The 26905-nt window shown below is 38.7% G+C and overlaps 2 protein-coding genes across 5 annotated transcripts in view; one reads left to right on the forward strand and one right to left on the reverse strand.

Moving 5' to 3' along the window:
* SPATA9 (spermatogenesis associated 9) overlaps positions 1 to 14629 on the forward strand; it is a 28504-nt gene extending 13875 nt beyond the window's left edge. For all 3 annotated transcript variants that reach the window (XM_027545577.1, XM_027545574.1, XM_027545576.1), the window contains 2 exons: positions 9297 to 9392; positions 14158 to 14629. In XM_027545577.1, the coding sequence (XP_027401378.1) occupies positions 9297 to 9392; positions 14158 to 14445 (384 nt within the window). In that variant the 3' untranslated portion in view covers positions 14446 to 14629. The remainder of the gene's footprint in view (positions 1 to 9296; positions 9393 to 14157) is intronic.
* On the reverse strand, positions 324 to 26628 carry RFESD (Rieske Fe-S domain containing). Of its 2 annotated transcripts, none has more exons than XM_027545579.1 (4): positions 26509 to 26628; positions 19011 to 19189; positions 18871 to 18905; positions 324 to 934 (listed from the first exon to the last, which is right to left on the reverse strand). In XM_027545579.1, the coding sequence occupies exons 2-4, from the start codon at positions 19186 to 19188 to the stop codon at positions 752 to 754; spliced, it is 396 nt and encodes a 131-aa protein (XP_027401380.1). In that variant the 5' UTR covers position 19189; positions 26509 to 26628; the 3' UTR covers positions 324 to 751. The 2 variants fall into 2 exon arrangements, with proteins under 2 accessions (XP_027401380.1, XP_027401379.1); XM_027545578.1 differs by lacking the exon at positions 324 to 934 and adding an exon at positions 13836 to 16931.
* Positions 26629 to 26905: the final 277 nt, after the last annotated feature.

Genomic DNA, 26905 nt, shown 5'->3' on the forward strand with positions numbered 1-26905 from the left:
ATACAGTATGTTCTCTGGTTTAAATAAATCTGAATTAGGAAGTAATCAGACTTTTTTCTCCCTTGTTATTTGATTGAACTAAATGAAACTTTTGATTTCAAATGGTTCAACCTAAATCAGTTCAGTTCATTTCAGTCGCTCAGTCATGTCCGACTCTTTGTGACCCCATGGACCACAGCACGCCAGGCCTCCCTGTCCATCACCAACTCCTGGAGTCTACTCAAACTCATGTCCATTGTGGGCTGCCATCAATGGGGTTGCACCGAGTCAGACATGACTGAAGCGACTTAGCAGCAGCAGCAGCAGCATGCCCATTGAGTCAGTGATGCCATCCAACCATCTCATCCTCTGTCGTCCCCTATAAGCATGCAAATTACCAGTTATGTCAAACCTAAAAGAAATTCTACAACAAGCCTTAAAAATGATAGTGCTTTGTGTCCTCCCTATAACCTCGTTATGTCTCCAATATAATCTTTGTTTGATATAATGAGTATCTTTAGCGGTAATCTCATTTTGATAGACATGTCAATGTTCAGGTCTGTTTCAAATTCCATGTTCTGTCAAGTTCCATGAGTGTTGTTTTATTGAGGCTCTATTATATTAAGGACAAAAAAGCTCTAAGTTTTTCTAGACCAGTTTCTTTTTTTCTAAACTTTATGGCACTCTGAGTTTTTCAATCTGGGCATTATTCAGAACATTCCTTTGTTAAAATGAGAGTTAAGCCAGAAAGGATATGTATTAGTTCTTGTCGTCAAACAACCCAGAGTTGAGAAGCTTTCAGGCATAGCTGGATATAGTACACAATACCTTCAGGATCCTCCTTCTTTCTCTGACTCATCTCTTGGTTCAGATTTCTCTGTGTTGACTCCATTCTTAGACTGACTTTCTCCTCATGGTCACAAGATGATTTGCAGTTGTTCTCAGGGGCTACATCCTTCCAGGTTCAATTACAACAGAAAAGAATGAGTCCTTGATCCAACATTCCTGGCTAAGTCCTGAGGTGAACTTTTAGGGATTGACTTTCCTCTAAACCAAGGAAAGGGGTACATTGATTGGCCTAGGAATTGACTACTGCTTCATTCCTAGAGTAGAGGCTGCAGCCCCATTCAGACAATGCCACTTAAGGGTGGGGAAAGGATGAACCCTCAAACAAAAATGCATTGTTTTGAGAAGATGAGAAAATGTATGATGAGTGGTTAAAATAAAATATTATATAGGAATCTCTCTTTAATCAGAGATTTTGACATTTTCAGAAAGCATCAGCTATTTCAACTGTGAATTGCCTGAGACAGCATTTATAAAAGGCTCCTTTATAATACTTGATGTTTGTGAAAGTAAAAAATGGTTTATGTTCTGTTAACCATCAGATTTCTAAGCACTATAAGGCTTATACCTGTATCTTTAGATCATCAAAAAGAAACATAGCTGAACTGTATTAAATTCCCACTGAAATATCTTTCTGAATCTAATGTTTCGCCTTGCTCTTTCTTTGCATTGTTAGACCCACAGTTTCTACGGAGTTGATATAAGAACTGTTCTTTGCAGACTATTTCTGTATTTATTATGAAATAATGTTTAAAGACACTGTCCATTATTGTTATTCAGAGCCTTTTCTCCTCCTCTTTGCTAAGTTAAGCTATGAAGGAGCTGAGATTTTACTTTATTTACTAGGTAATGATTTTGTCTGCCATATCTCCATTGTGGAGAGGAACCTTGAAATCAAGAGACTGATCTTTTTATAGGAATGCTGGCTCATCTGCCCAGAGAGAGAGAGAGAGAGAGAGAGAGAGAAGCATATGTCTCTGGAGCGGAAGGAAAAGGCTTTCTCTTCAGTGCCCTGTGTCATGTCTTGAGAAGTACGTCTCTAGATCTTTCCAAAGGAACATACCTTCTCTAGCTGGCAAAGTTGTTTGCTATTCAACCATATCCTTTGCCCAGAAGACCCAATCTGTACAGGAATGAGAGACATTCATGGAGAATTGTCTCCCAATACTCATGAAAATTCAATGGCAGAAAAATAATTTCTGTTTCCAGTGGAATTGGGGTTTCCTTCTATCCAGTAATGAGAATGATACTGAATGGATTCTTTACCACTGAGCCACCTGGGGAGCCTGAAGAACTGTGTGTGTGTGCACTTGGATGCTCAGTCATGTCTGACTCTGTACAGCCCCGTGGACTTTATGTAGCCTGCCAGGCTCCTCTGTCTATGGAATTTTACAGGCAAGAATATTGGAGAGGATTGCCATTTCCTATTCTTCCCCACCTAGGAATTTAACTTGCGTCTCTTGCATCTCCTGCATCAGCAGGTGGATTCTTTATCACTAGCACCCCCTAGGAAGTCCGCAGCTATGGTCCTATGGTTTATTATTTTAACTTCTTTGTGGTATTCCATTATAAGAAAAAAGAATCCGCAGTTTATCTATTACTGGACAGATGGACAATTTAGTTTCCAAATTTTTTACATTGCGAACAGTGCTTCAGTGAACACTCTTGTAACTGAGTCCATGTCCATATGTTGAGACGTTTCTGCAGGACTGCTGCGTCATGAGGGATGAACAGCTTCAATTTTATTAGCTGTTATCAAAATGCTTCCCAGGTGGCACTAGTGGTAAAGAACCCACCTGCCAGTGTAGGAGACATGCAGAGGTTCTTGTCCCTTGGCTGGGTCGGGAAGATCCCTTGGAGCAGGAAATGGCAACCCACTCCATTATTCTTGCCTGAAGAATCCCATGGACAGAGGAGCCTGATGGGTTACAGTCCACAGGGTCACAAAGAGCTGGACACAACTGAAGCAGCTTAGCATGCGCACACACAGTCTTGGAGGCCTTTGTGATTCTTGAATCCGAGGATAATTTCTTCAATTCTGGAAAACTTTCGGCCATTATGTCTTCAAATATTGCCTCCTCATTTTCTCTAATCTCATTCCAGAATGCCTACTAAACACACTTTTGAATCTTCTCATTTTAGTCTTTATGTCCATTTACCTTTCTTGTATTATCCTTTATCTCTTTTTGATACATCTGAATAATTTCCTCTGATGTGTTGTCCAGTTAACCAACTCTCTCCAGCTCTAATATGCTCTTTTACTTATTAAATGTATTTTAAGTTTCAAACATTATATTTATCTTTTCTAGAAGTTCTATAATATTTGGTGTTTCCCTCCAAATTTCTACTTTTTAAAAAACATCCTTTTATAGAATTATTTCTTTTTAATAACCACTTTTATTTTAAACATATTATTTATGATCTTTTTAAAGATTATTCTTTGAGATTTAGGGGGATTGCTAATCTTTCTGTCTATTGTGATCTGTGTTGTGTCTACTCAGCATTTTGTTTCAATTGAAAATTTTTCTTCAGTAGGGATTTTTTAAAAATAGAAATACCTTCTGGCCTTGGGGTTACAACAGTTTCTCTAGAGACTTTTGCTTGTGCTCAGGAGGGGTCAGTCCCGGGTGGAGACCTGCTTTCTCACCTTTTTGGTCTGGCAGGTACAGTTTTTCTAGTCCCCATTGCAGCTCTACAAAGGCCTGACCTCACCTCGTGGGCATCCAAGTCTCATCTTCATTCTGTTTATTAAAACTCAAGCCCTCAGTCCTTATTTCAGGATCCAGTAACATCGCCATTCCTGAGACATGAAATCACACACTTACTGCTTGGCTTTTAGTTCCTGACATGGGAAGATTTATCCCTTCCTTCCTCCTCCTCTTTCATGTTCTGTAAACTTAGTCTGGTATTACATTTTTGGATTTTGATATATATAGAATCAAAAATAGAAATACCTTCTGGCCTTGGGGTTACAACAGTTTCTCTAGAGAATTTTGGGTTGTTTTTTTTTTTGGTGAGAGGTTTCCCACTCGCTCTGTCTGCCACATTGCTGTAACCAGGTGTCCTTCAGGTTTACTTCTTAATATCTTTTACAGATTATAAGATGGTTAACTTTCTTTTTGGAAGTGAAATGTAATTCTACCCTTTTTCACTTACTTGATGAAGATTTACTGAAAACATGACATGTAAAATCACGTGTAAAATCAGTTCAGTTCAGTCACTCAGTCGTGTCCGACTCTTTGTGACCCCATGAACCGCAGCATGCCAGGCCTCCCTGTCCCTCACCAACTCCCAGAGTTCGCCCAAATTCTTGTCCATTGAGTCATCACCATTGAGATGGTGATGCCATCTAGCCATCTCATTCTCTGTTGTCCCCTTCTCCTCCCACCTTCAATCTTTCCCAGCATCAGGGTCTTTTCAAATGAGTCAACTCTTCGCATTAGGTGACCAAAGTATTGGAGTTTCAGCCTCAGCATCAGTCCTTCCAATGAACACCCAGGACTGATCTCCTTTAGGATGGACTGGTTGGATCTCCTTGCAGTCCAAGGGACTCTCAAGAGTCTTCTCCAACACCACAGTTCAAAAGCACCAATTCTTCAGCGCTCAGCTTTCTTTATAGTCCAGCTCTCACATCCATACATGACTACTGGAAAAACCATAGCCTTGACTAGACGGACCTTTGTTGGAAAAGTAATGTCTCTGCTTTTTAATATGGATTCATATATGTCCTGTGGACTATAGGGATGATGGGCAAGTAAGTTGTGACCACTGGGTGTACTGAGTGCATGATCAAAGTGTGCGAAGTGGACTATGGAAGCAACAACAAGGGGGATATAATTCCTAAAAGTAGTCAGTGTAGGCTTCCCAGAAGATGATACTGGATCTGAGGCTGGGAGGAAGGGAAATTATCCCAGTGAGGAAGTAGGAGAATCATTTGAGAAAGTAGACAATGTATATTAGGAAGCTGAGGCAAGAGCATGACTTACGTAGGAAATGTAAGTAGTTCCACAAGGCTAAAGTGAGACAAGTGGGAACAGTCCCAGATCAGAGCTTCTGGGGTCCTTGAGGGTTAGGAGTGAGGAGGAAGGTTTTCTTGGGTAATGTGTATTAGCTAGGGCAGAGATTCGGAATTGCCACTGAAAGGAACCAAAGTGGTAGCAAGGAAGAAAGCATATATCAAATCTGAAAGTCTCAGTGAGGATAGACATAGAAGTGTGAGTAGTGAAGTTTAGTGGCATGGAGAATCCGAGGAACAACAGAGTAACGTGTGAGGTGCCGTGGAGGTCAGTGGGTTGGTCTGTGAATGGAATGTATCCATTGTACCAGACCGAGCCGAGAGGTCAACGGCATATCACAGAGTCCAGCTTACCCACAGTGGACTCCAGCCTGAATTCCTTCAAGAATGGTCAGGCTGCCTGTGTCAAGATGGAGCTCTGTGGTGTGTGAAAATGAAAGGCGTGAAATGTGGAGAGTTGGGGTCAGGCCTGCCCAACTGGCCATCTTGCTACGAGACTTCCCTGGCCCCTGGCTCTATGGGTGCTGTCAGGCTGCTCCCCAAACCTTTCCCTGTTGTGCAGGGCTGAGGTTAGTGGTGTATGCCTGCTTCTTCTGCAGGGGGCCTTAGGAATAGAAAACTGAGCATTTCTTGGTGATTTTCAGTATCCCCAGCAGCCGTACTTACAGAATGCTGCATCTGCTAGCCTCAGAAGCTGCCTGCCCAAGTGAGGCCTGCAGCTGCTCTAGGCTGCAGTGACCTACATAAGCAGCTTGGAGGCTGACTTCAGCCAAGACACGTCAGCTCCCAGACATAGTTGCTGACTTTGGCACCCCAGCGCAGGGCCACAGGACCAGAAGCTCTGTCTATGATAGAATCCTCTGTATAGTGACATTAGAGGCGTTTGCTTCTACTTTGTACACGTTCTCTGGAGTGGTGTGGTCAAGAGATGAGCAAACCAAACTCTTAAGTGGACCCCAGGGAAGTGTTGCTTCCTTTTTCAGGATGAAGAATCACAGAGGCTTACCCAAGTAAAGTTTCTTCCTCACCCCCAACCCTCCAAGGTAGACTCCAGTTTGGGGTTTAAACTGTAAACCTCACAAATAGCGGGAACTTCTTTAGCTCCTTGAAGGGCTTGCCATGAGGCTATCTTGGGTGGTGTCATTCAAGACTCAGGGTTGCGGGGAGAAAGGACAATTCCTAGAAAGCAGAAGTATTGGAATCTTGAAGACATACTTTGGCAGGCTGGCCACGAGGGTGAGATATTCGAGCTTTTATAGGACCACCTGATTAAGAGCTCATTCAAGGGTAATGCTCCACAGGCTGTTAATACTGGCATGCTGTTGTTGTTTAATCATTAAGTCATGTTCCACTCTTTCGCGACCCCATGGACTGTAGCCTGCCAGTCTCCTCTGTCCATGGGTCTGGGAAGCCCCAATACTGGGATAAACAAAGTCAGAAAGCTTTCTTTCCTGTGGATTGCTAGGAGTCTTTCCTGTGGATTGCTAGGAGTCTTCCCTGCATTCATGAGTATTGTGGGTTGCTAAGCAAATTCATGATCAAGTAGCTTTTTCAAACTTACAGGAAACACTTTTTTCTGGACCTGTAAAAGCAGTATTTCTTCCAACACTTATTTGTGAATCACTGAATTAGAGTTTCCCCTATAACTTCCTTCTTATTTCATCAAGATGGTTTTGGACAACATAAATTCTCCAACCTTCAGGTTACCTGTAAGTGGATCTCTATTTTCTAAGCAGCTTATAGTCTGCTTTTTTTGTGTGTGATTTATCTCATTGTTGGTGAAAATAAGATGAAAATAGATATTTCTTCTATGAGACAAGGCAGTCAAAATTATATGGGAGAAGTAGAACATAAAATTATGTGGGAAAAATTTAAAGCTGAAATGTTTTTACTGTTGAAATATCCATGTATCTTATATGTTAATATTACCAAATTCAAAAAGGAAATATATGGATATAATATTGATATCACAATACTTTTAAATGCAAATAAAATAAAAACATGTAACAACGAGGTTAAGATAAAATTTTTGAAACCAGCCAAGACAGTCTAGACAAAGCCTCCTTTTTCCAAATTTCTCCAGTTTGTTTATCTCAGTTTTTGCCATATACTATTCCTGCTCATAGCAAACCAAAAATGAAACATTGTGGTTTATAATATGAAAAACATGTATTGCAAGTGAGTCATAAAATGGAAAAATGGCTACTTAGCCAGTAGCCACATAAATTTTGGAGGATATGTATTTTTACAGGGGTGATTTATTATAGTAACAGCAAATATTTATTAAAAGCATTAAAATGGTGAAAAAGTTACCCCCAGGCAATATACAGATTCGTCATTCAGAAGCATAACATATATCAAATACATATTTATTTCTAAACTAATCCATTTTAATTACTTTTAGGTGAAGGACAAAAATCTGAAAAAGAAAGATGCAGCAAAACAGAGAGTAATTTTCCTTGCATGCAGACCCCATTTTTATTTTTATTGTATATGACCTACCAATTATTGGACCTTCCATTACACCCATATGTTCACAAACTCATGAATATTTTACTCTACTAGGAGGCATTCTGTTGTTATGAATCTGATTTCCTTCCTAACGTCGGCTCCCTACTAGCAGTTTGTCTCCTTTAGCCTAATAGTCGGATTCAAAGGCATGCTATCAGTCTGAGTCTTTCAGCAAGAGTGAAAGAGTAGCAGCAGCTTCATTTCCTGGAAGCGCTCTCCAGAAGCCAGGAAGTCTGGGAAGTTTTCCAGACTGACTTGTGGAGAGAGTGGGCTAAAACTGCCCCTGCCTATTCCTGTGTGTAGGAGCTGGTACGGCCTGAAGGGTGGGGTAAGAAGGAAAACCCCCCTCCCCCTCCCTCCTCACCCCACCATCTCTCAGCTACAAGGCTAGATAGTATTCTTGGCTTCAGCATTCCATACATCGCTTGAGCAGAGAAGGGAGATTGTGCCGGACACCTTTGTTCTTCAGTAGGGACAGCAATAAGCAAAAATAGTACAACAAGCACTTAGAGCAGGACCTGGTATATAGCACCATGCAAATGTCTGCTCCATAAAATGCTACCACGTCAGAAGCACCATTTAAAAGGCTGCAATGTTACTATTGGGTGGATACAGCGTAATTCACCTAGCCATTCTGCTACCATTGTTTCAGTTTTTCAGTGTTATCATCTTTTAATCCAACCAGTCCATCCTAAAAGAGATCAGTCCTGAATGTTCACTGGAAGGACTGATGTTGAAGCTGAAACTCCAATACTTTGGCCACCTGATGCGAAGAACCAATTCATTGGAAGAGACCCTGATGCTGGAAAGATTGAAAGCAGGAGGAGAAGGGGACCACAGAGGATGAGATGGTTAGATGGCATCACCGACTAGATGGACATGGTTTGGAGTAAACTCCGGGAGTTGGTGATGGACAGGGAGGCCTGGCGTGCTGCAGTCCATGGGGTCGCAAAGCGTCAGACACGACTGAGCAACTGAACTGAACCTATATATATATATATATATATATACACACACACCGTTCTCTTTTGTGTGCAATTTTACATTATTCTTGCCTGGAAAATGCCATGGGCGGAGGAGCCTGTCAGGCTACATACAGTTCATGGGGTTGCAAAGAGTTGAACATGACAGAGCCACTTCACTTCATCGTGTATTTACATGATTTTATATTTACAGCCTATACCTTCTTGGAGTTTTTGAAGCCTCTGAGTGACTTGGGTCTTCAGAGAAGTATGACTAACTGCCCCTTCATTGCTAAAGGGGAAGGGAATGTTCTTCCTACCGTCATCATTTCATATCCTTATAGCTCAAAGCCACAGAGGTGGCCTCTAAGAGTTACAGTTCCCTTAAACTGAATATATTGTGGTGAGGCAGGGACACATTCTAGAAGCTAGAAAAATCTGAGACAAATTCTTTATTAGTGTAAACCTCTACATTTCAAAAAGCATGCTGGATATGAACACAGAGTATTTGCTGAAGCTTAATGATCATCTAAGATTAATACTGGCCTTCAGCAGTCTCATGATTAACATTTCCAGGCAGGTCATTAATCTCCAGGAAATGCCCGGTATTTTCATTGCTGTTTGCTTAATTGAAGAGGTGAATAATTTAGTGAAGGATGACTACATGAATTTCAACAGACTGTTTTTCTAATAAGCACAGCAGCACCCCCTAGTGAGCACATTTGGTAAATGTAAAAAACCAAAAATGAGATTTTGGAAATGGGAAATTTTTTTTAATAGATTTATCATAGGTTTTAATTAGCAAAAGAAAGTATCTTTTTGTAAAGGAGGAAGACATTATATTTTCAAGGTGTGGGAAAACTCAGATCTAAAGTAGATGACTATCAATATTTGAATTCTCATTCTACAATAACATTATAAGATTTAACATTGTAACATTGAAAATCTTTTGTTTTAATAAGAAAACTCACTTGTTTTTTCAGGTCAGAAAGGGATCTTTGTTCGAAATAATTTCTTTCCCAGCAAAGACTGCTTTAACTAGCATAATGTGCGCTTCATATGCAGCACTCATTTATTTGGTAAGTTAAGAAAATAATTAGAATCTGGAAATATAATTATTTTATGTAAAGAAATACTGTATAGTCTATTCTTAAACCAAGATATTATTCTCTTATTACACAAAATAATTTTACATTAAAAATTATATTTCTAAGGAGCCAGGTCAATCCACCAAAAACTAAGTTGCTTCAGTAATAAAACTTACTTTACTTTTTAAAATATTTATTACTATTTGGTCAAAACATCTTGGGTTTTGCTCTCATTAGGTTACAGGTGTTTTGTTTCTGCCATTGTGCCGGGGTTGGTTAAAGTTCAGCTTTTGTTTTTTGAATTACAAAAGTGTTCATTAAAAAGTATGACAAAAATATACAGACTTTTATAAATTAAAAAGTTATTTTCTTCTAATTCATTGCCATTTGTATTTACCTTTAATTGAAAAAAATTACAACATACAAAAAGAAAAGTACACAGCTTGATGAATTATCAGAAAATCTATAAATTGATGTACCTTATGGATCAAGAAACAAAACAGTATACTGTCATTCTAGAAGCCTCTTTCTTGCCTCTTTATGATCACTAGCCTCTTCTGTAAAGGCAAGCACTATTTTGACTTGTAATGATCACTAGCCTCTTCTGTAAAGGCAAGCTCTATTTTGACTTCTAATGGCATGGTCTGTTTTGACTCATATATAAATGAAGTTGTATACCATGTTCTTTTGTGGGTCTTGTATTGCTCAACATTATCATGGTGAGATTCATTTGTTGCCTATAGCAGCAGCTTGTTGCCTGTCAGTGCTGTGCAGTATTCCACTGATTAAATATACAACTATCTATTCTATCGTTGAACATTTAGATTATTTAGAACTTTGGCTATTGTGAATAGGTTGCTGTGAATGTTCTTGTACATATGTTTGGGTGAAATGTCTGGACTGTAGATTTTGCATATGTTCGTCTCTAGCATATATTGCCAAAGTTTTCCAAAACGGTTTTAACAGTTCATTCTAGCAGATTATGAATCCCAGTTGCTCTGTATCATCACTAACATTTGGCATTATCAATCTTTTCTGGTATAGCCATTTTTGTGGGTATGTAGTACTATCATATTATGTTTTTAATTTGCATTTTATTGATTATTAAGACTGAATACCTTTTTTATACATTAACTGGATATCCTCTTTTGTTAATTTCTGTTAGTCTCTTCTCATTTTCCTACTTGGAGTTGTCCATTGGTTTATTATCAATTTGTTCTTTTAACTATTATTGGAACAAGCCCTTTTTTTAGTTGAATTTGGGCAGATTTATTTTACTCTGTGACTAGCCTTTCATTTTTAGGAATGTCTTTTAAAAGTTCTTAATTTTAATGAAGTCTCATTTATTAATCCTCTTTATATTAAGTGCTTTTTATGTCTTAATTAGGGAATCTTGACTTACATCCTAGTCATGAAACTACTCCCTCTGATATATCCTAGGAGCTTTGTTATTTTGCCTTTCACTTGTAGATTTATAATACATCTGGAGTTGGTATGACGCAAGGGTCAAGTTTTTCCTCCATGGGTATCTCACTGTGCTGTGCTGTGTTTAGTCGCTCAGTTGTGTCTGACTCTTTGCAACCTCAGGGACTGCAGCCCGTTAGGCTCCTCGGTCCATGGGGATTCTCCAGGCAAGAATTACTGGAGTGGGTTGCCATGCCCTCCCTCAGGGTATCTTCCCAACCCAGGGATTGAACCCAGGTCTCCTTCATTGCAGGTGGATTCTTTACCAGCTGAGCCACCAGGGATGCCCACTTGATAAATTGATCCAACTCAATTTATCAGGGAAAAAAGTAAACCCCTTTCCTATTGCCCCAGAACACCTCTTTTTAAAGATGAATTCAATGTCCTTATATATGTAGGTCTGTTTATATTCTCTTTGTTCTAGTCAACTGATCTGTCTATTTTTATACCAATTCATTGCTGTATTATTTACTGGCGCTTTACATTAAGTCTTCATAACTGGTAAAATAGGTTCTCCTTCCAATCTATGAGCATGGTATATTTCTCTATTTATTTAGATCTTCTTTCTGTTAATAAACTTATGGCTTTTTTGTTAGAGGTCTTTTACGTATTTATTTTTTTGATCATATTGAAACAGACAAGAATAAAGGTTAAATTTTCCTAATAAGCCACAGATTCAGTGCAATCCCAATTAAAATTTGAGCAGGTGTGTATGTGTACATCGACTAGTTTATTCTAAAATTTACAAGAAAATGCCAAAGAATAGCTAAAACAACTTAGAAAAAAAAAGTGTAAAAGAACTCATTTTAAACATATTTACAATTTTTAAAAACTCTGAATTTATCAAATATTTTGCAAATGTTTTAAAATTTTGACAAATGTTCAGTATCTTAAATGTGACTCTCATACAAGATTGATGCAAATATACTGCAGAAAATGAGTTGGATGAAATGGCTATGGTGAAACTAAAACAAAACTAGATTAAAACCAAAATTACTTGAATTTTTCAAAGACTTCTGAAATCATCCTACATGACTTATGCTATAAACTAAGAAAAGAAACAGTTTTTTTGGTGACCTCTGATAATTTGTGATATATTCATCCAAGTCCTAGGAGAGGTCAGGGCTAGAATTATGGTTTTGAAAGCAAATAACATCTATGTTGGAAGTTAATGCCCTGAGAGTGGAACCATGCCAAGTGAAAAGAGTAGAAAGTTGACAGAAATGTGAAGAACACTTTCTGTTTAAGATAAGCTAAGAAGAAATCCATGAAGGAGACAGAAGACCAATAATAAGAAAAGCAGGAAGAGAATCAGGAGGAAACGCTGTCAAGGAATTAGACTCAGGAAGTTGTGAGTAGTTAAGAGTAACATACAAGCAGAAAAAGTTAAGTAAAATGAAGATCTGAAAAGTGTCCGTTAGATCTCGTAGTAAAGTTGGAATTAATCATCTTGAGAACTACTTTAGCAGAAAGAGTGGAAAGATGATAAAATGGAAACCATGAATGTATGTCCTGGTTTGATCAAGAAAAGAGTTTGTCGTAGTCAAGAGGGAAACAGGGCCACAGGGATTTTAAAGTTTTAAATTTCAGAATAGAATATACTTTAGTATGTTACAGGTTACAGGGAAGGAGCTAGTCAAGAATGAGAGGTTGAAGAGGCAAGCAATAATTAATAGACAAGTTGATAGGTAGGGTATAGGTTTTAAGCAAAGATGGAGAAATACTGACCTTAATCAAGATCTTTCATTTTCTGAGACTTGGACAGAATTGGTTATGGTGGGCACAGATAAAATGTTGTAAGTGAGGGAAGAAGAAATGTATCAAAGAGGACACGGCTCCTCAACCTTCTTTTCATAGCATGGCATACATAGAAAACCATCCTAGTTGTGATAAATGGTTAAAGCTGTCTGTAGCTGGAAGTGATGGACCTCAAGATTTTATAACTCTAGATTTGGGTGTACTCAGATATAAGTAACATTGATAGTACCTTAATACTATCAATTGATAGTACTGATAGTACCTTAATCAATACAGCTATTTAAATACCTCACTTAATTAGAAGTCCGGAGTCCGGCAGTTCCTGAGTTTGTACAGTGGATCTACAGCATCATCACGAGCCCAGGGCCTCTCCATCTCTCTCCCCAACTATCCTGTTGGTTGGTTTTGGTTCTTAGGTTTGCTGCCTTACGCTCATACCTTACATCCGTATCAGCCTCCAAAGCAAGGAGGAGAGAGTAGAGGCAAAGACAGTCTTTCTTCTATATAAAAAGGAGGAAACTTTCCCCCAAATCCTTCTGATCTTCCTCCCCAGCAGACAAATTTTATTATGTTGGCCAGAGGGGTCACATTGCCAGATGGTAACAGTAATGCCAGGAAGTGAAGGGAAGCATCTGGTGTCCCCATTCTGAGGTGGGAGACAGGCAAGTAAAGAGGAGGCAGGAGGTCAGGAGGAAAGGGCTGTTCAAGCCAAGGCTCGCCCTCCTTTCTGTCCCTCTCTTTAGGAACATCTGAGCATTGGTTGCCTATTATGTCACCTTGGAGGCATCATCGCTTTGGTAAAAGAAGCTAGTTTAGGTGTTCTCGTATTTTATAGATTTTATTATTCTTGTTGCTTGCCTTAAATGCTTGGCATCATCATCTCCATCAGTAAAGTTATAGGTTTAACAGATACAGCTCTTAGTGATTCTCAGTTTTTGAAGTTTTTTTTAATCTATGTTTTGTTTTGACACCCTTAAAGTACTGAATGGCATTTTTGAGGAAAAGTGGATCACAAGTTTGTTTAGAAATCATTGATTCTAAATCATTAATTTACTAAATTCTTACCAAAATGTTTATGCCCTTCCAATGGAACGTAATTGGTATAACCAAAGTCTATATGGGAAAAAAGTAAAAACAGAAAACCTACTTTGAGATATTAACATGTTTGACGATAAATTCCATCTCTCAGAAAATGTTTAATTAAGTCAGGAGAATAAAGGAATGTTTCATTTAATTAGAGAATAAAGATGTAAAACATGAATTAGAAATGTGAAGCATATTTTTATTAAAGCATACTATGTTTTAATTTTCCTTCTAGATTATGGCATATTTATAATTAGGAATCAGCCTCCTCACGTTTATCATGTGCCAGAGGAAGCTGAAAAAAAGCACCTCTTTGTAGAATATACAGATCAATGATTTTATGTTAAATGTTTTATTGCATTATTGGATTTTTATCTGTTAAGTTTAGTAGTATAACACAATCATACTCCAATAATAAAAAAAGAAACATTAACTTTTTAAAAATTATTAGACCGTCTGTGTTAATGCTGTGCTGGAGAAGATAATGAAGATTTTCCAAGAAGAAGAATCCATAAGGCAAAACAGAGAGGAGAGTGAAAATTTTAGAAATGCCTTTTCGGAGCCTGTGCTTTCTGAGCCTCTGTTTCCTGAAGGTGAAATCAAAGCGAAACCTTACAGGTCACTACCGGAGAAGCCAGACAGTATTTCCGATCGCCCCAAACTTCCTGCTAATAAGTTGAGTAACAAGATTCAGGTTTTACATTCTGTGTTTGATCAATCAGCTGAAATGAATGAATGAACAAATCTGAACTTAAATATCACTGAACAGAGCTTAAGCATTATCTAATGACATAACTCGGAAACTAGTTTTTATGTTCTGACTGCTCTGCTTTGAAAAAAAATGGGGGCAGGGGAGGGACTATTGCTAAAATGTCATTCTCAAGTATTTATATGGTAGAGAAAATAAAATGAATCAATGTTGACTATGTGATATGTTTTAATGAACAAGAAAATGTACCCTTTGGTGAATTAGACTCTATGCAGTGGTTTATAATATGCACATGTTTATAATACATTTATGTTTGTAGTAAAGACTTGTTTAGAGTATCTTTCCAATTATTTATCTGGGAGGGGAAAAAAACCCTATTAAAATGCTACATATCTTTTTCAGAGATAATAAAAGGATATATATTTTCTATCTACAGGCTGCATAGTTTGAGTTTCCCTATTATCAGTTGTTTTAAAACTCATCTATAATGTTATGAAGGGCTTGACATTCATAGATGTAAATTTATATTGTTTACAAATCTGGTGAGAAGATGTCTGTATTTGAGAATGGGATGTGACATGACATCTTTATTTCCGCATCTAGAGGAACAAATTAAAAACCAGAAACCAAGTCCATGTTACTCATTGTTGCCACTGGATCCTCAGGAAAAACTGCTTCTGTGATTGGTCCCACAAACCAGGGTCATGGTTTTTGCCTGCTGGAGGTACTTTGGTTTCTTCCATGCATTTTCAATTCTGGACATGTGTTAAGTCATGGGAGGATCAGTGCCTGATATAATAGACTGGGATGTACCCATTCTAGAGATGGTACATTTTTTGTACCTGGTGGGTAACTGCTGCTGTAAATAGTATTTATAAAAAACCCAGGCCTGGCTCATAAATAGTCTATTGAAAGCAAGTGTTGGCATTTGGGTAGCATGTAGCAATATATCGGAAAAAATATGATATATAGCAAAAGGCTCTATAAGCACAGCCTTAATGATACCTATTTTATTCCCTTATTATTTTTACAATAGCCAAGAGAAAGGATCCAAGTGGACCCCTTAGAATACTAAGCCTTAATTCAGCCCTGTGTCATTAAGAAGATTACTGTGGTTTGAGACTAAGTTCCAATATTGACAAAAAGCTTTTCTCATTCTGAATTCATAATCTGTTCCTCATAGTTCTTTCTGGTCCCACTTATTCTCATATTCCACCATGCGCTGCTGAGTTTTAGATGATCAGTACCCAGGGTTTTATAATACAGCGTGGGCACGAGGCAACCAGAGGAGTGATGGCCATAAATAGCTGGCATAGAAAAGCAGGGTGAACTAACCTACACAGGCCTACGAACTCAGAAGAAAAGACTGAGGAACAACACCCTATATCTCTGCTCTCTGTGATATTTGGTTGTACATACATGTGCAAAATTCTATACAAATAAAAAAATTTTTTTAATGTTATTTAGAAATTTCATTTGGCTCTCTGAACACATTTCACATCTCTTATGGCTAGCAGCAACTGTCTCCTCATTACTTTGAAACTGTCTACCATGACCTGAGAGAAACTGAGCTGAAGTTTACTTGGTTTCGCTGTCAAGCAAGTTGTTTCCTATTTCTAAATTCAGCATGTACACTGATCCCACTTTGGGAAGTATTTTTCAAGTGTAAAAGGTCTGCTATATATTTGGAAAAACTGAATAGTTAAAACTAAGTATTTCAATGTGTTTAAATTTTACCTTAAAAAATTCTAATAACCATCAATAGGTGGGGTGGTGAATGCATGCAAAAATGAAACAAGACTAGAAGAATGCTGGTGACTGTTGAAGGTGGGTGCTGGGAGTTTATTATTCTCTTCACTTTGTATACATTAAATTTTTTCCATGATAAAGTCTACTATATCAAGTAGGGATTTTTCCCCTAAATTTTTCTTTGTAGATCTAATTTTTTTTAACCTTTTCTTCACTCTGGTTACTCCAAATTATTTTTATCCTTCTTCAAATGCACATTTCAAACCTATAACCTTGAGGTTCCAATCAATCCAGAGGATTGGCTGAAAAGTATTCTATAGATCCCGATGATGATCCTTACATCACACTAAGTACATGTGCTTTGGAACCTTTCATAAATATGACTGTTAAAGATGAAAAACGTGCTTGTGTTAGAAAAAGTTAGTCATCTTTGGTACTCAGCAAGGTTATTCTAAAACTACTTTCGAAACATACACAACATTTTTCATTGCCATTAAGTTTTATCAGAAGGAACTCGGAATTACTTTGAAGATTCCAGTAGCATAATAGTCAGAGTCACACTTAAAAGGCTCATTAGAAAGAGTCACATAAATATTCCCATTGTCCACTGTCACTGTGTGAATCCTTTGCTTTATTCCTTTGGAGCACCACATGGGTTTTGCTGATGGGTCTTTAGGATCTATAGACTGATACAGTCCTTCTCCTGTTTCCAAAGTAATTTTGTACTTATGCCAGGGGCAAACTATACATGCTCGTCCATCAAATTCCTGGGGAAAGAAATAATTGACTTTATAATATGACATTTCCAGTGTTGACAATAAATCTCAGACTCAGAACAGAATTTACTGCAGAAGAACCAGGCTGCAAAACAGGCTTCTCTTTTTACCTCCTATTTACCAACTATTCAGCATAAGGCAGAACCTAATCTTAGCAGTCATCAAGTTCTTCTGCAGTTGATAAGAAACCCAGTGTGTTAGAGCTCTATCAGAAGATAACCATCCCAGGCAACTACCCCATGTGACCCCAGTATGCTGTTATCTGTTAGATATTATGTCATTTCTGTGACGGAAATGGGTCAAGGGCTTCGAGTGCTTCTAAATGAGTCTTCACTAGTTGGTGGAAGAATGGTAAGCCTCAGATATAATTTCAAGAGAGGTTACTAAAGGCATAAGTGCATATGTTAACTAAAGAGCAATTTATGATCCAAAGTAGTTCATTTCAAACTTTTAGCTGTCCTAAAGCAGTGCTTCTAAAATTTTAAAGGACATGGGAATCACCAAGATCTTGTTTAAATCAAGCCCTTGTTTAAGCTCAGTAGTCCTAGAACAGGCTGCAGTATTTGCATTTCCAAGACACTCCCAGGTGTCACCAATGCTGTTGGTCTGTGAACCACACTTTGAGCAGCAAGGTTTTATAGCTCTCATGATGGTCTGAAACTGAGGGAAATTCTTCCACACTATCATCCAGATGCTGACATTTTTATCTCCACACGAGAAGTGCAGAAATGCTGTTTCATACCACCTCTCCTGTTCTGTCAGCAAACATTTTCATAACTCATAAGTTCATATTCATAATTTAAGCACACATCTTTTAACATAAGGACAGGTCTGGAAGTAGGTAGATATGAGTTGTATAGCGAGTGGAACACTAAATTTAAGCATGTACTTTGTGCCAGAGACATAGAGACAGAGAAGGGAGAGAGAGATCAGTTTCATGAGGTAGAAAAGAAGAAATCAGGCAGCTAGTTTGGGAATGCAAGGAAGTAAAACAGTGCCCCCATCTTCCCTGAGTTAAGCCTTCAAAGTGTTCTTTCTTTCTTAAAATATATATATTGATATTTTTACTATATTATAAAAGTAATATATACACATTGGAAAAATTCAAACTATGTAGAATTATAGAAAGTAATTTTTTTTTAATGAGACCTCTTTAGACCTATTATTCTTTGACTTGCTTTTCTTCACTCAAAAATATACTGTTGACATTCATGCCGCATTAACTTACTGGCTGTATGCTATTCCACAGGCCTCCCTGGTGGCTCAGATGGTAAAGAATCTGCCTACAGCGTGGGAAACCCTGGTTCAATCCTTGGGTTGGGAAGATCCCTGGAGGAGGGCATAAAAACCCACTCCAGTAATTCTTGCCTGGAGAATCCCCATGGACCGAGGAGCCTGGTTGGCTACAGTCCATGGGCTTACAAACAGTTGGACACGACTGAGCAACTAAGCACAGCACAGCATACGATTCCACAGCATGGCGAGTCCTAGTTTAAACTGTTTCCTCTTGTTAAAGCAGTTAAATTTCCTTCCATTTTTCATTACAATGAATAATACCACAATGAACTTCTTAAATATGTACTTAACAAATGTTTAAGTGTATATATACTTCTATATGTGCATATACTTAAGAAGTATATGCACATATGTAAGCATATATATATACTTTTGTACAATAATATGCACAGTAGATCTTTCAAAGTATATTTACTAGGTCAGAAGACATGTATATTTCTCATCTTTACCTATAAAATGGTTTTCTTTACATTGTTAGTGTTGTGAATTTCTAGAATATTGGTAATTATACTCAAAGCATGAAAATATAGTTCAAACCCAAATATAAATTGTTTGTGAATAGAGACAGTAAATATAATAGGAATATAAATAGGAAACATCTGAATTTGTTGAAAACAGATTTACTTTTACATACCTCTATTTCTCCCAAATGTAAAGGTCCTCCTGAGTCTGCAAAGAAATTGAACATACATCTGGTCACTAAGAAATGAAATTTTAATAGCTTTCTGGACAGTAAATAAATACAAGGTTTACAAATGAAAAACAAAATCTTACGGTAACAGCGAATATCCATAGCATGAAATTCTCCTTTGTGGTAGAAAATCACCACTTCTCTGTCATGGACAACAGCTGTTATTCTTTCAGATCTTTTAATGTCTTCTTCTCTACCCACATAGACAGAAGCATATTGCTCCTTCATTTCAGGATCTTGTTCGGAGCCACCAGGATCCATGCTAGTGGAACAACAACAAAACCACACACACACAAAAAAAAAAGAAAGAAAGAAAAAAATTGCAAGTGGTCTTCACTAGTTTCATTACACTTAACTCACAGAGATAATCATAAGAGAAGTTTGATTTCCCTGAGACTGATGGAGGTACTTTTAAAAATACTGGATTACAGTCAGTCATGATTGTAAGTTAGAACTCTTAAAGCCTGCCAAAATTAGGGAGGACTGACCACTCTTAGGCTGGACTTGTACTTGATGCACTTCATTGCCTAAGGTAGATATTTCAGAACTCCTGACAGATACTAAAGTCTCACTATCTTTTTATTCCCTCTCAAATTCAATGCTAAACAACATCTGCATATTATCAGTGTTGTTTTTAGCTTTTGTTGAAGTTAGGATTTTTCGGCAAGGGCCTAACAGAAGCAGAAGAGATTAAGAAGAGGTGGCAAGAATACAAAAGAACTGTACAAGAAAATTCTTAATGACCCAGATAACCACGATGATGTGGTCACTCCCCTAGAGCCAGACATCCTGAAGAGTGAAGTCAAGTGGGACTTAGGAAGCATTACTACGAACAAAGCTAGTGGAGGTGACAAAATTCTAGCTAAGCTACTTCAAATCTTAAACCAAAATGCTGTTAAAGTGCCGCACTCATTATGCCAGCAAATTTGGAAAACCCAGCAGTGGCCACAAAACTGAAAAAGGTCAGTTTTCATTCTAATCCCAAAGAAAAGCAATGCCAAAGAATGTTCAAATTACCATACAATGACACTCATTTCCACACCAGGAAGATTTTGGTCAGAATCCTTCAAGCTAGGCTTTAGCAGTATATGAACTGAGAACTTCCAGACGTATAAGCTGGATTTAGAAAAGGCAGAGGAACCAGACATCAAAAGCTAGGGAATTCCAAAAAAACATCTACTTCTGTTTCACTGACTATGCTAAAGCCTTTGTGTGGATCACAACAAACTGTGGAATATTCTTAAAGAGATGGGAATACCAGACCACCTGACCTGCTGCCTAAGGAACCTGTATGCAAGACAAGAAGCAACAGCTAGAACCAGACATGGAACAATGGACTGGTTACAAATTGAGAAAGGAGTACGTCAAGGCTGTATACTGTCACCCTCTTATTTAACTTATATGCAGAGTACATCATGTGAAATGCTGGGCTAGATGAAGCACAAGCTGGAATCACGATTACAGGGAGAAATATCAATAACCTCAGATATGCAGATGATACCACTTTAATGGCAGAAAGTGAAGAGGAACTAAAGAGCTTCTTGATGAAGGTGAAAGAGGAGAGTCTAAAAGCTGGCTTAAAACTCAACATTCAAAACACTAAGATTGTGGTATCTGGTCGCATCACTTCATGGCAAATAGACGGGGAAAATGTGGAAACAGTGTCAGATTTCATTTTCTTGGGCTCCAAAATCAATGTGGATGGTGACTGCAACCACGAAATGAAGAGACACTTGCTCCTTGGAAGAAAAACTATGTCAAGCCTAGACAGTGTTTTAAAGCAGAGACATCACTTTGCTAACAAAGGTCCATATAGTCAAAGCTATGGTTTTTCCAGAAGTCTTGTATGGATGTGAGAGTTGGACCATAAAGAAGGCTGAGCACCAAAGAATTGATGCTTTTGAACTGTGGTGCTGGAGAAGACTCTTGAGAGTCCTTTGGACTGCAAGGAGATCCAACCAGTCAATCCTAAAGGAAATCAGTCCTGAATATTCATTGGAAGGACTGATGCTGAAGCTGAAAGTCCAATACTTTGGCCACCTGATGTGAAGAGCTGACTCACTGGTAAAGACCCTGATACTGGGGAAAATTGAGGGCAAAAGGAGAAGGGGGCGACAGAGGATGAAATGGTTGGATGTTATCACTGACTCAATGGACATGAGTTTGCACAAACTCCAGGAGATAGTGGTGGACAGAGAAGCCTGGCATGCCTGGTCACAGAGTCGGACACGACTTAACGAATGAACAACAGGATTCTTCGACAGTCTGAATAGTCTTGAACCTCTTGGTTAAAAGGTGGCTAAGTTGGTTTTGCCTGGTGTAGACAGCCAGCTCATACAGATCAACCAGATAACCATATTCTAGTAGGACGCAGAAGTGTGAATGGATGCCTTTAATTTTCTTAATTCACATAGAAAATGGCATTACTTTCTTCTGTCTTACTTGGGCATTCAAAACAGTGACTTTCTCTTCAATTTATAGAAAGAAGTATATAAATTTTAGAGAAATCTGTAAGGTATTTTTAATTTTTTTTTTCTTAGCACAGATATTCAGCCTATTTGAGAACAACCCTTTCAAAGGGATCTTCTATATACTTTAAGAACATAGCCATGGTCTATTAATTTCATATGAGAAAGAAACATCAAAGATATATCATTGTCAGGGGTTTCAGGCCCCATGTAGAGGATTTTCCTGAGGGCCTCCCTTATGTTGGTATTTTTATTTTTTCTATGATAGTTTCTAAGTAAAAGTGTATATCCTGTTTTGCCAAGAATTTCTATATTTGTTTCCTTTATCTCCTAATAATTAGAGCAATGGTTAACAGTGCAAACTTCAGGGAACAAATATGACATCTCTGTAATTTCCTAAACTTGATTAGTGTAGTGCTTTCCTTTATTCATTGAATTCAAAGTTCCTGCCTCTCCTCAGTAAGAAAATTGAGTGAGGCACAAACTCAATTTGGGCTGATGAACTGGAATGAAGGAACCTACAGAAAAGAAATAAAGAAGGATGTGCTAAGTTGCTTCAGTTGTTTCCGACTCTGCGACCCCATAGACCACAGGCCGCCAGGCTCCTCTGTCCGTGGGATTCTCAGGACAAAAACACTGGAGTGGGCTGCCATTTAACTCCCAGGTTTTAGGTTTGTGCAACTATATGGTTTGTGATTGTGATTGGGCAGACTGAGAAAGGAATGATATTTTGAAAGAAAGGAAAATTAAGGAACTAGTTACATTTTGTACAAAGTGAGTCTGAGGTACTCAAGACATATCAAGTCAAAAGTCAGATATATGAGACTAGAGTTGAGCCTCACTAGAGAAATAAATTTGGAAGTTTTCAAACTACAGAATTCAACACAATCACTTGGAGTGGGAGTGTCAATAGGGAATGAGGTCTAACAATTTCTGAAGAACATCCAATATTTAGACTTTGTGGATTAGCCATGCTTGACCAGAGGCTGGATTGCAACATTTCTAAACAATTATCTGGTTTTACTTGATTTTGGCAGGTGCCCAAAGTATACAAACTACTCAGATGGTAACATTTACCTCCACACTGCTGCATGTGCTGTCCTTATCACATTTTGAGACAGAACAGAAGGGCAATAATGATAAAAATGGGGACAGACAGATGAATTGAAAAGAGGAAGGGGGAATAGGCTGAAGAAAAAGAAAAATATGGAATATGCAACACATATAACTAACAAAGGATTGATTCAGAAAACATGAAGTATTCCTATAAACAAGAAAAGGCAACCATTATAAAAATGGGCAAAAGACACAAACATTTCAACATTTCACAGATGAGGAAATCTGAATAGCCAGAAATTACATGTAAAGATGCTCAACCTAATTGGTAGGAAAATGTAAAAGAAATATAAAGCAAAGTCAAAATAGGATACTGTTTTCCATCCACCAGACTGGCAAAAAATAACAAGGATTGGCAAGGATATGGAGCAACTGTTAGTGATGACATCAATTAGAGGTACAACAATTACCTAGCAAAGCTGAACATATTCATGACCCAATAATCCCACTTCAGATATATTCCATAGACGTGTGCACAGGTGCACCAGGAAAAATGCACAAGAATGGTTATAACAGCAAAAGATAGGAAACAAGTCAAATCTATCAACAGTAGAATGGATGATTTTTATGCTCATTCAATGGAATATTGTGCAGCAGTGAAAACTGTATGGCTGTGTCAAGTTGGATTAGTCAAAACTGTAACTTTAAACAAAAAAAATTTTAAGAATTCAGAGTATGCTTCTATTTTTATAAAGTGCCAAAAGAGGCAAAACAAAACAATGTATTATTCGTGGATAAATTTATATAGGGAAAATTTACAAAGAAAAGCAAGGGAATAATAAACACAAATTTTAAGTGTTTATCAATGTATTACATTTACTCTTATATTTAAAATTACTTTTTTCCCCCCAAATTTAAGTGGTATCCTACTTTATGTAATAAATGATCCAAAATCCAAGAAAAGGGATAAAATGGTACTTTCCGTCCTCAGAGAATGTATGTGTAAACAGATCATGAATAGACTATTTGAAATTTTTGTACAGCTTATTTCAAGGCTTGCCATGGAGGAAGAAATAAATCGATAGTTCTCTTACTTTTCTTTCTCCAGGCAACAAATAGAAAAGAAATACAAGACTGAAGCAAGTACCAAGATACATGAGATATGGATTAGCACCAGAAGTTAATTAAATTCTATTGAACTCCCACATAAATGAGAACCAAACACTATCCTTTCTCATTTCAGTCTCTTGGAGACTTTGCAGGGTTTTCCCCCCAACCAAGGCAAATTGTAGGGAACTTTGCATGGGCTGATAAGAAATGAGCAGAGAAAGCTGGGGCTAAATGATAAAGGTTTCAGAGAAATATGATCAGTTTTGCATTTTGCTTAGAAAAGTATTATCTCATCCTTCAAATAATTGTTCCCTCTAAGCATCATAGGTGGTACTATTTATGATATCTGGTGACTATAATTAACACCCATATTATTCTTAATTAAATAATGTGAATATCACAGTCCATTCAGACAGCAATACAAGTCACTTTTATTCACTTTAATTACTGTTACTTTGATGCACTATTCATATACTCCTACACATTTTCTCTGTGTTGAGTCAGCTTTAAGATAGTAGACTCTTAAAGTAAGAAAATGAAAAATTAAACTGCATTACTCAGTATGGGAGCTAGAAGAAAACTGCTTAAAGAAATGTTGAGCATTTTGTTCCACGGTTCTCTTCAAGAGATATTTTTTGGACTGTACCTAAAATTAGGTTTCTAAAGGTGCTAACACCACATAAAATTACTGATTAGCTAAATGAATCCTCTGTCTCTATTAGATACCTTTCTGGCATAGGGAATCTTTTCAGCATAACTTAAGTTTCTATAAGACAGTGGGGACAAAAGAAACATGAAATTAAAGGAATTTCTTCTTATTCTTGAGCACAAAAGCATAAAGTTGCTTTTACTGAGTCTGGGGACTTGACCTATACTTATCAGAATGCAAAACTCCAAGGTGACACATTTACTTTAGGTTCAGAGACAAGAAATGCCATAGCTTTAGACTTCTTTGTCTGGCAGAATAATAGATAAAACTAGCTACCCTTTAGTGAGTGCCAACTGCTTGGATAATGAATAATATGAATTCATTAATCCCACGAAAAAATGCCTATTTTCCACATGAGGAAACTAAGGGTAAAAGACTTTAACAAAAGCTTGCCCAAACTCATAAAATCGCAGTGAAGATTCAAACCGAGATCTTATGTCTAAACTTTGTGAACACTGATATAAAAATCTTACCATTTTATCTAAGTAGCATCCACAGATTTATAAAAATAGGTGGCATGCATATAAACTATCTTGAAGGTACAAAACCTTTTAGCAAAGATGTTTGTGTGTATACTCCACATATACATATCCTTAGATGATGATCCTGAATTTTTTTTAATTTAGGAAAGCCAATGTTCAAGACTTGTGTCAACAAATGTTTAAAACAAAATCTGTTCAGTTCAGTCGCTCAGTCGTGTCCGTACCTGCGACCCCATGGACTGCAGCACTCCAGGCCTCCCTGTCCATCACCAACTCCCAGAGCCTACTCAAACTCATGTCCATCACTTTGGTGATGCCATTCAACCATCTCATCCTCTGTCCTCCCCTTCTCCTCCTGCCTTCAATCTTTCCCAGCATCAGGGTCTTTTCCAATGAGTAGGTTCTTCACATCAGGTGGCCAGAGTATTTGAGTTTCAGCTTCAACATCAGTCCTTCCAATGAATATTCCCAGGACTGATTTCCTTTAGGATGGACTAGTTGGATCTCCTTGCAGTTCAAGGGACTCTCCAGAGTCTTCTTCAACACCACAGTTCAAAAGCATCAATTCTTCGGTGCTCAGCTTTCTTTATAGTCCAACTCTCCCATCCATACATGACTACTGGAAAAACCAATAGCCTTGACTACATGGATCTTGGCTGGCAAAGTAATGTCTCTGCTTTTGAATATGCAGTCTAGGTTGGTCATAGCTTTTCTTCCAAGGAGCAAGTGTCTGAATCGCCAGTCCAGGTTCGATGCAGGATACAGGAAGCTTGGGGCTGGTGCACTGGGATGACCCAGAGGGATGGTATGGGGAGCGAGGAGGGAGAGGGGTTCAGGATTGGGAACAGGTGTACACCCGTGGCGGATTCATGTTGATGTATGGCAAAACCAATACCATATTGTAAAGTAATTAGCCTCTAATTAAAATAAATAAACTTAAAAAAAAAAAAATGGCCCAGCGAAGCAGCTGTTAAAAGCAGAGACATTACTTTGCCAACAAAGGTCCGTCTAGTCAAGGCTATGGTTTTTCAGGTAATCATGTATGGATGTGAGCGCTGGACTATATAGAAAGCTGAGCACAGAATTGATGCTTTTTAACTACGGTATTAAAGACTCTTGAGAGTCCCTTGGACTGCAAGGAGATCCAACCAGTCCATCCTAAAGGAAAGTAGACCTGAATATTCGTTGGAAGGAGTGATGCTGAAGCTGAAACTCCAATACTTTGGCCACCTGATGCAAAGAACTAACTCATTTGAAAAGACCCTGATGCTGGAAAGATTGAAGGCGGGAGAAGGGGATGACAGAGGATGAGATGGTTGGATGGCATCACCTACTCAGTGGATATGAGTTTCAGTAAACTCCAGGAGTTGGTGATGGACAGGGAAGCCTGGCGTGCTGCAGTCCATGGGGTCGCAAAGAGTCAGACACGACTGAGCAACTGAACTGAACTGAACGGAAGCCGCAGGTCCGGGGTGAGGACCAGCCTTGACGATGAACAAGCTCGATGGGCCTGCAGTGCCCGGGCGAAAGCCTGCGCTGGGGGTTCATGGTTAAAGAGAACAGCGTCTAGGGCGGCGAAGCCGCAGAGCTCAAAAGAGCCAGGAGGAAACTCAGCACTGCAACCGCGAACCCACTCCCGGTCTCCGCCGCCGCCGGAAGCCCGAGCCCCGGGCCCTCCGCCCGGCCGGAAGCGGCGAGTCTCGCGAGCCCCGCCCCGCGCGCGGCCGCCCAACCCCGCGCCAGGAACAGAACTTACCTTCCCCGGAGTCCCTGCCCCACCTCCGCGAGACCCAGCCGCAGCGCCCCCGCGTGAGGATACTGAGCCGGCCGGGAAGCCGGCGGCCGCGTGGCTCTCCGCGTGACGGTGCGGGGCGGGGAGCCACCGCCCACGTGACCCGAGCGCGCCCGCCCCCGGGGCGGCCTGTGAGGCGTCTAGGGCTGCTGACCGCTGCCGCCGGCTCGCCGCGCTCCGCCGGGATCTCCGAAATGACCGTTTCAATCGTGTGTTTTACAGATGTGGGCTCCCCCACTTCATTTTAAAACGTTTGTTGAGCTCACCACATTTATCTAGATTTTGAACTCACCCAGGGGTCTTCCTTCTAGAAATTTACTTTATAAAAATATTTACTAGAGTTCGTCACTATTCGTATGAT

Source organism: Bos indicus x Bos taurus, chromosome 7 (assembly GCF_003369695.1).
Source record: "Bos indicus x Bos taurus breed Angus x Brahman F1 hybrid chromosome 7, Bos_hybrid_MaternalHap_v2.0, whole genome shotgun sequence".
Taxonomy (NCBI): Eukaryota; Metazoa; Chordata; class Mammalia; order Artiodactyla; family Bovidae; genus Bos; species Bos indicus x Bos taurus.

Coding starts and splice junctions, on each gene's coding strand:
- RFESD (XM_027545578.1), bottom strand. CDS start 19,188: ATGGATCCTGGTGGCTCCGAACAAGATCCTGAAATGAAGGAGCAATAT. Junction 18,906..19,010: donor TATGGATATTCGCTGTTACC/GTAAGATTTTGT, acceptor ATTTCTTTGCAG/ACTCAGGAGGACCTTTACAT. Junction 16,932..18,870: donor TACATTTGGGAGAAATAGAG/GTATGTAAAAGT, acceptor TTCTTTCCCCAG/GAATTTGATGGACGAGCATG.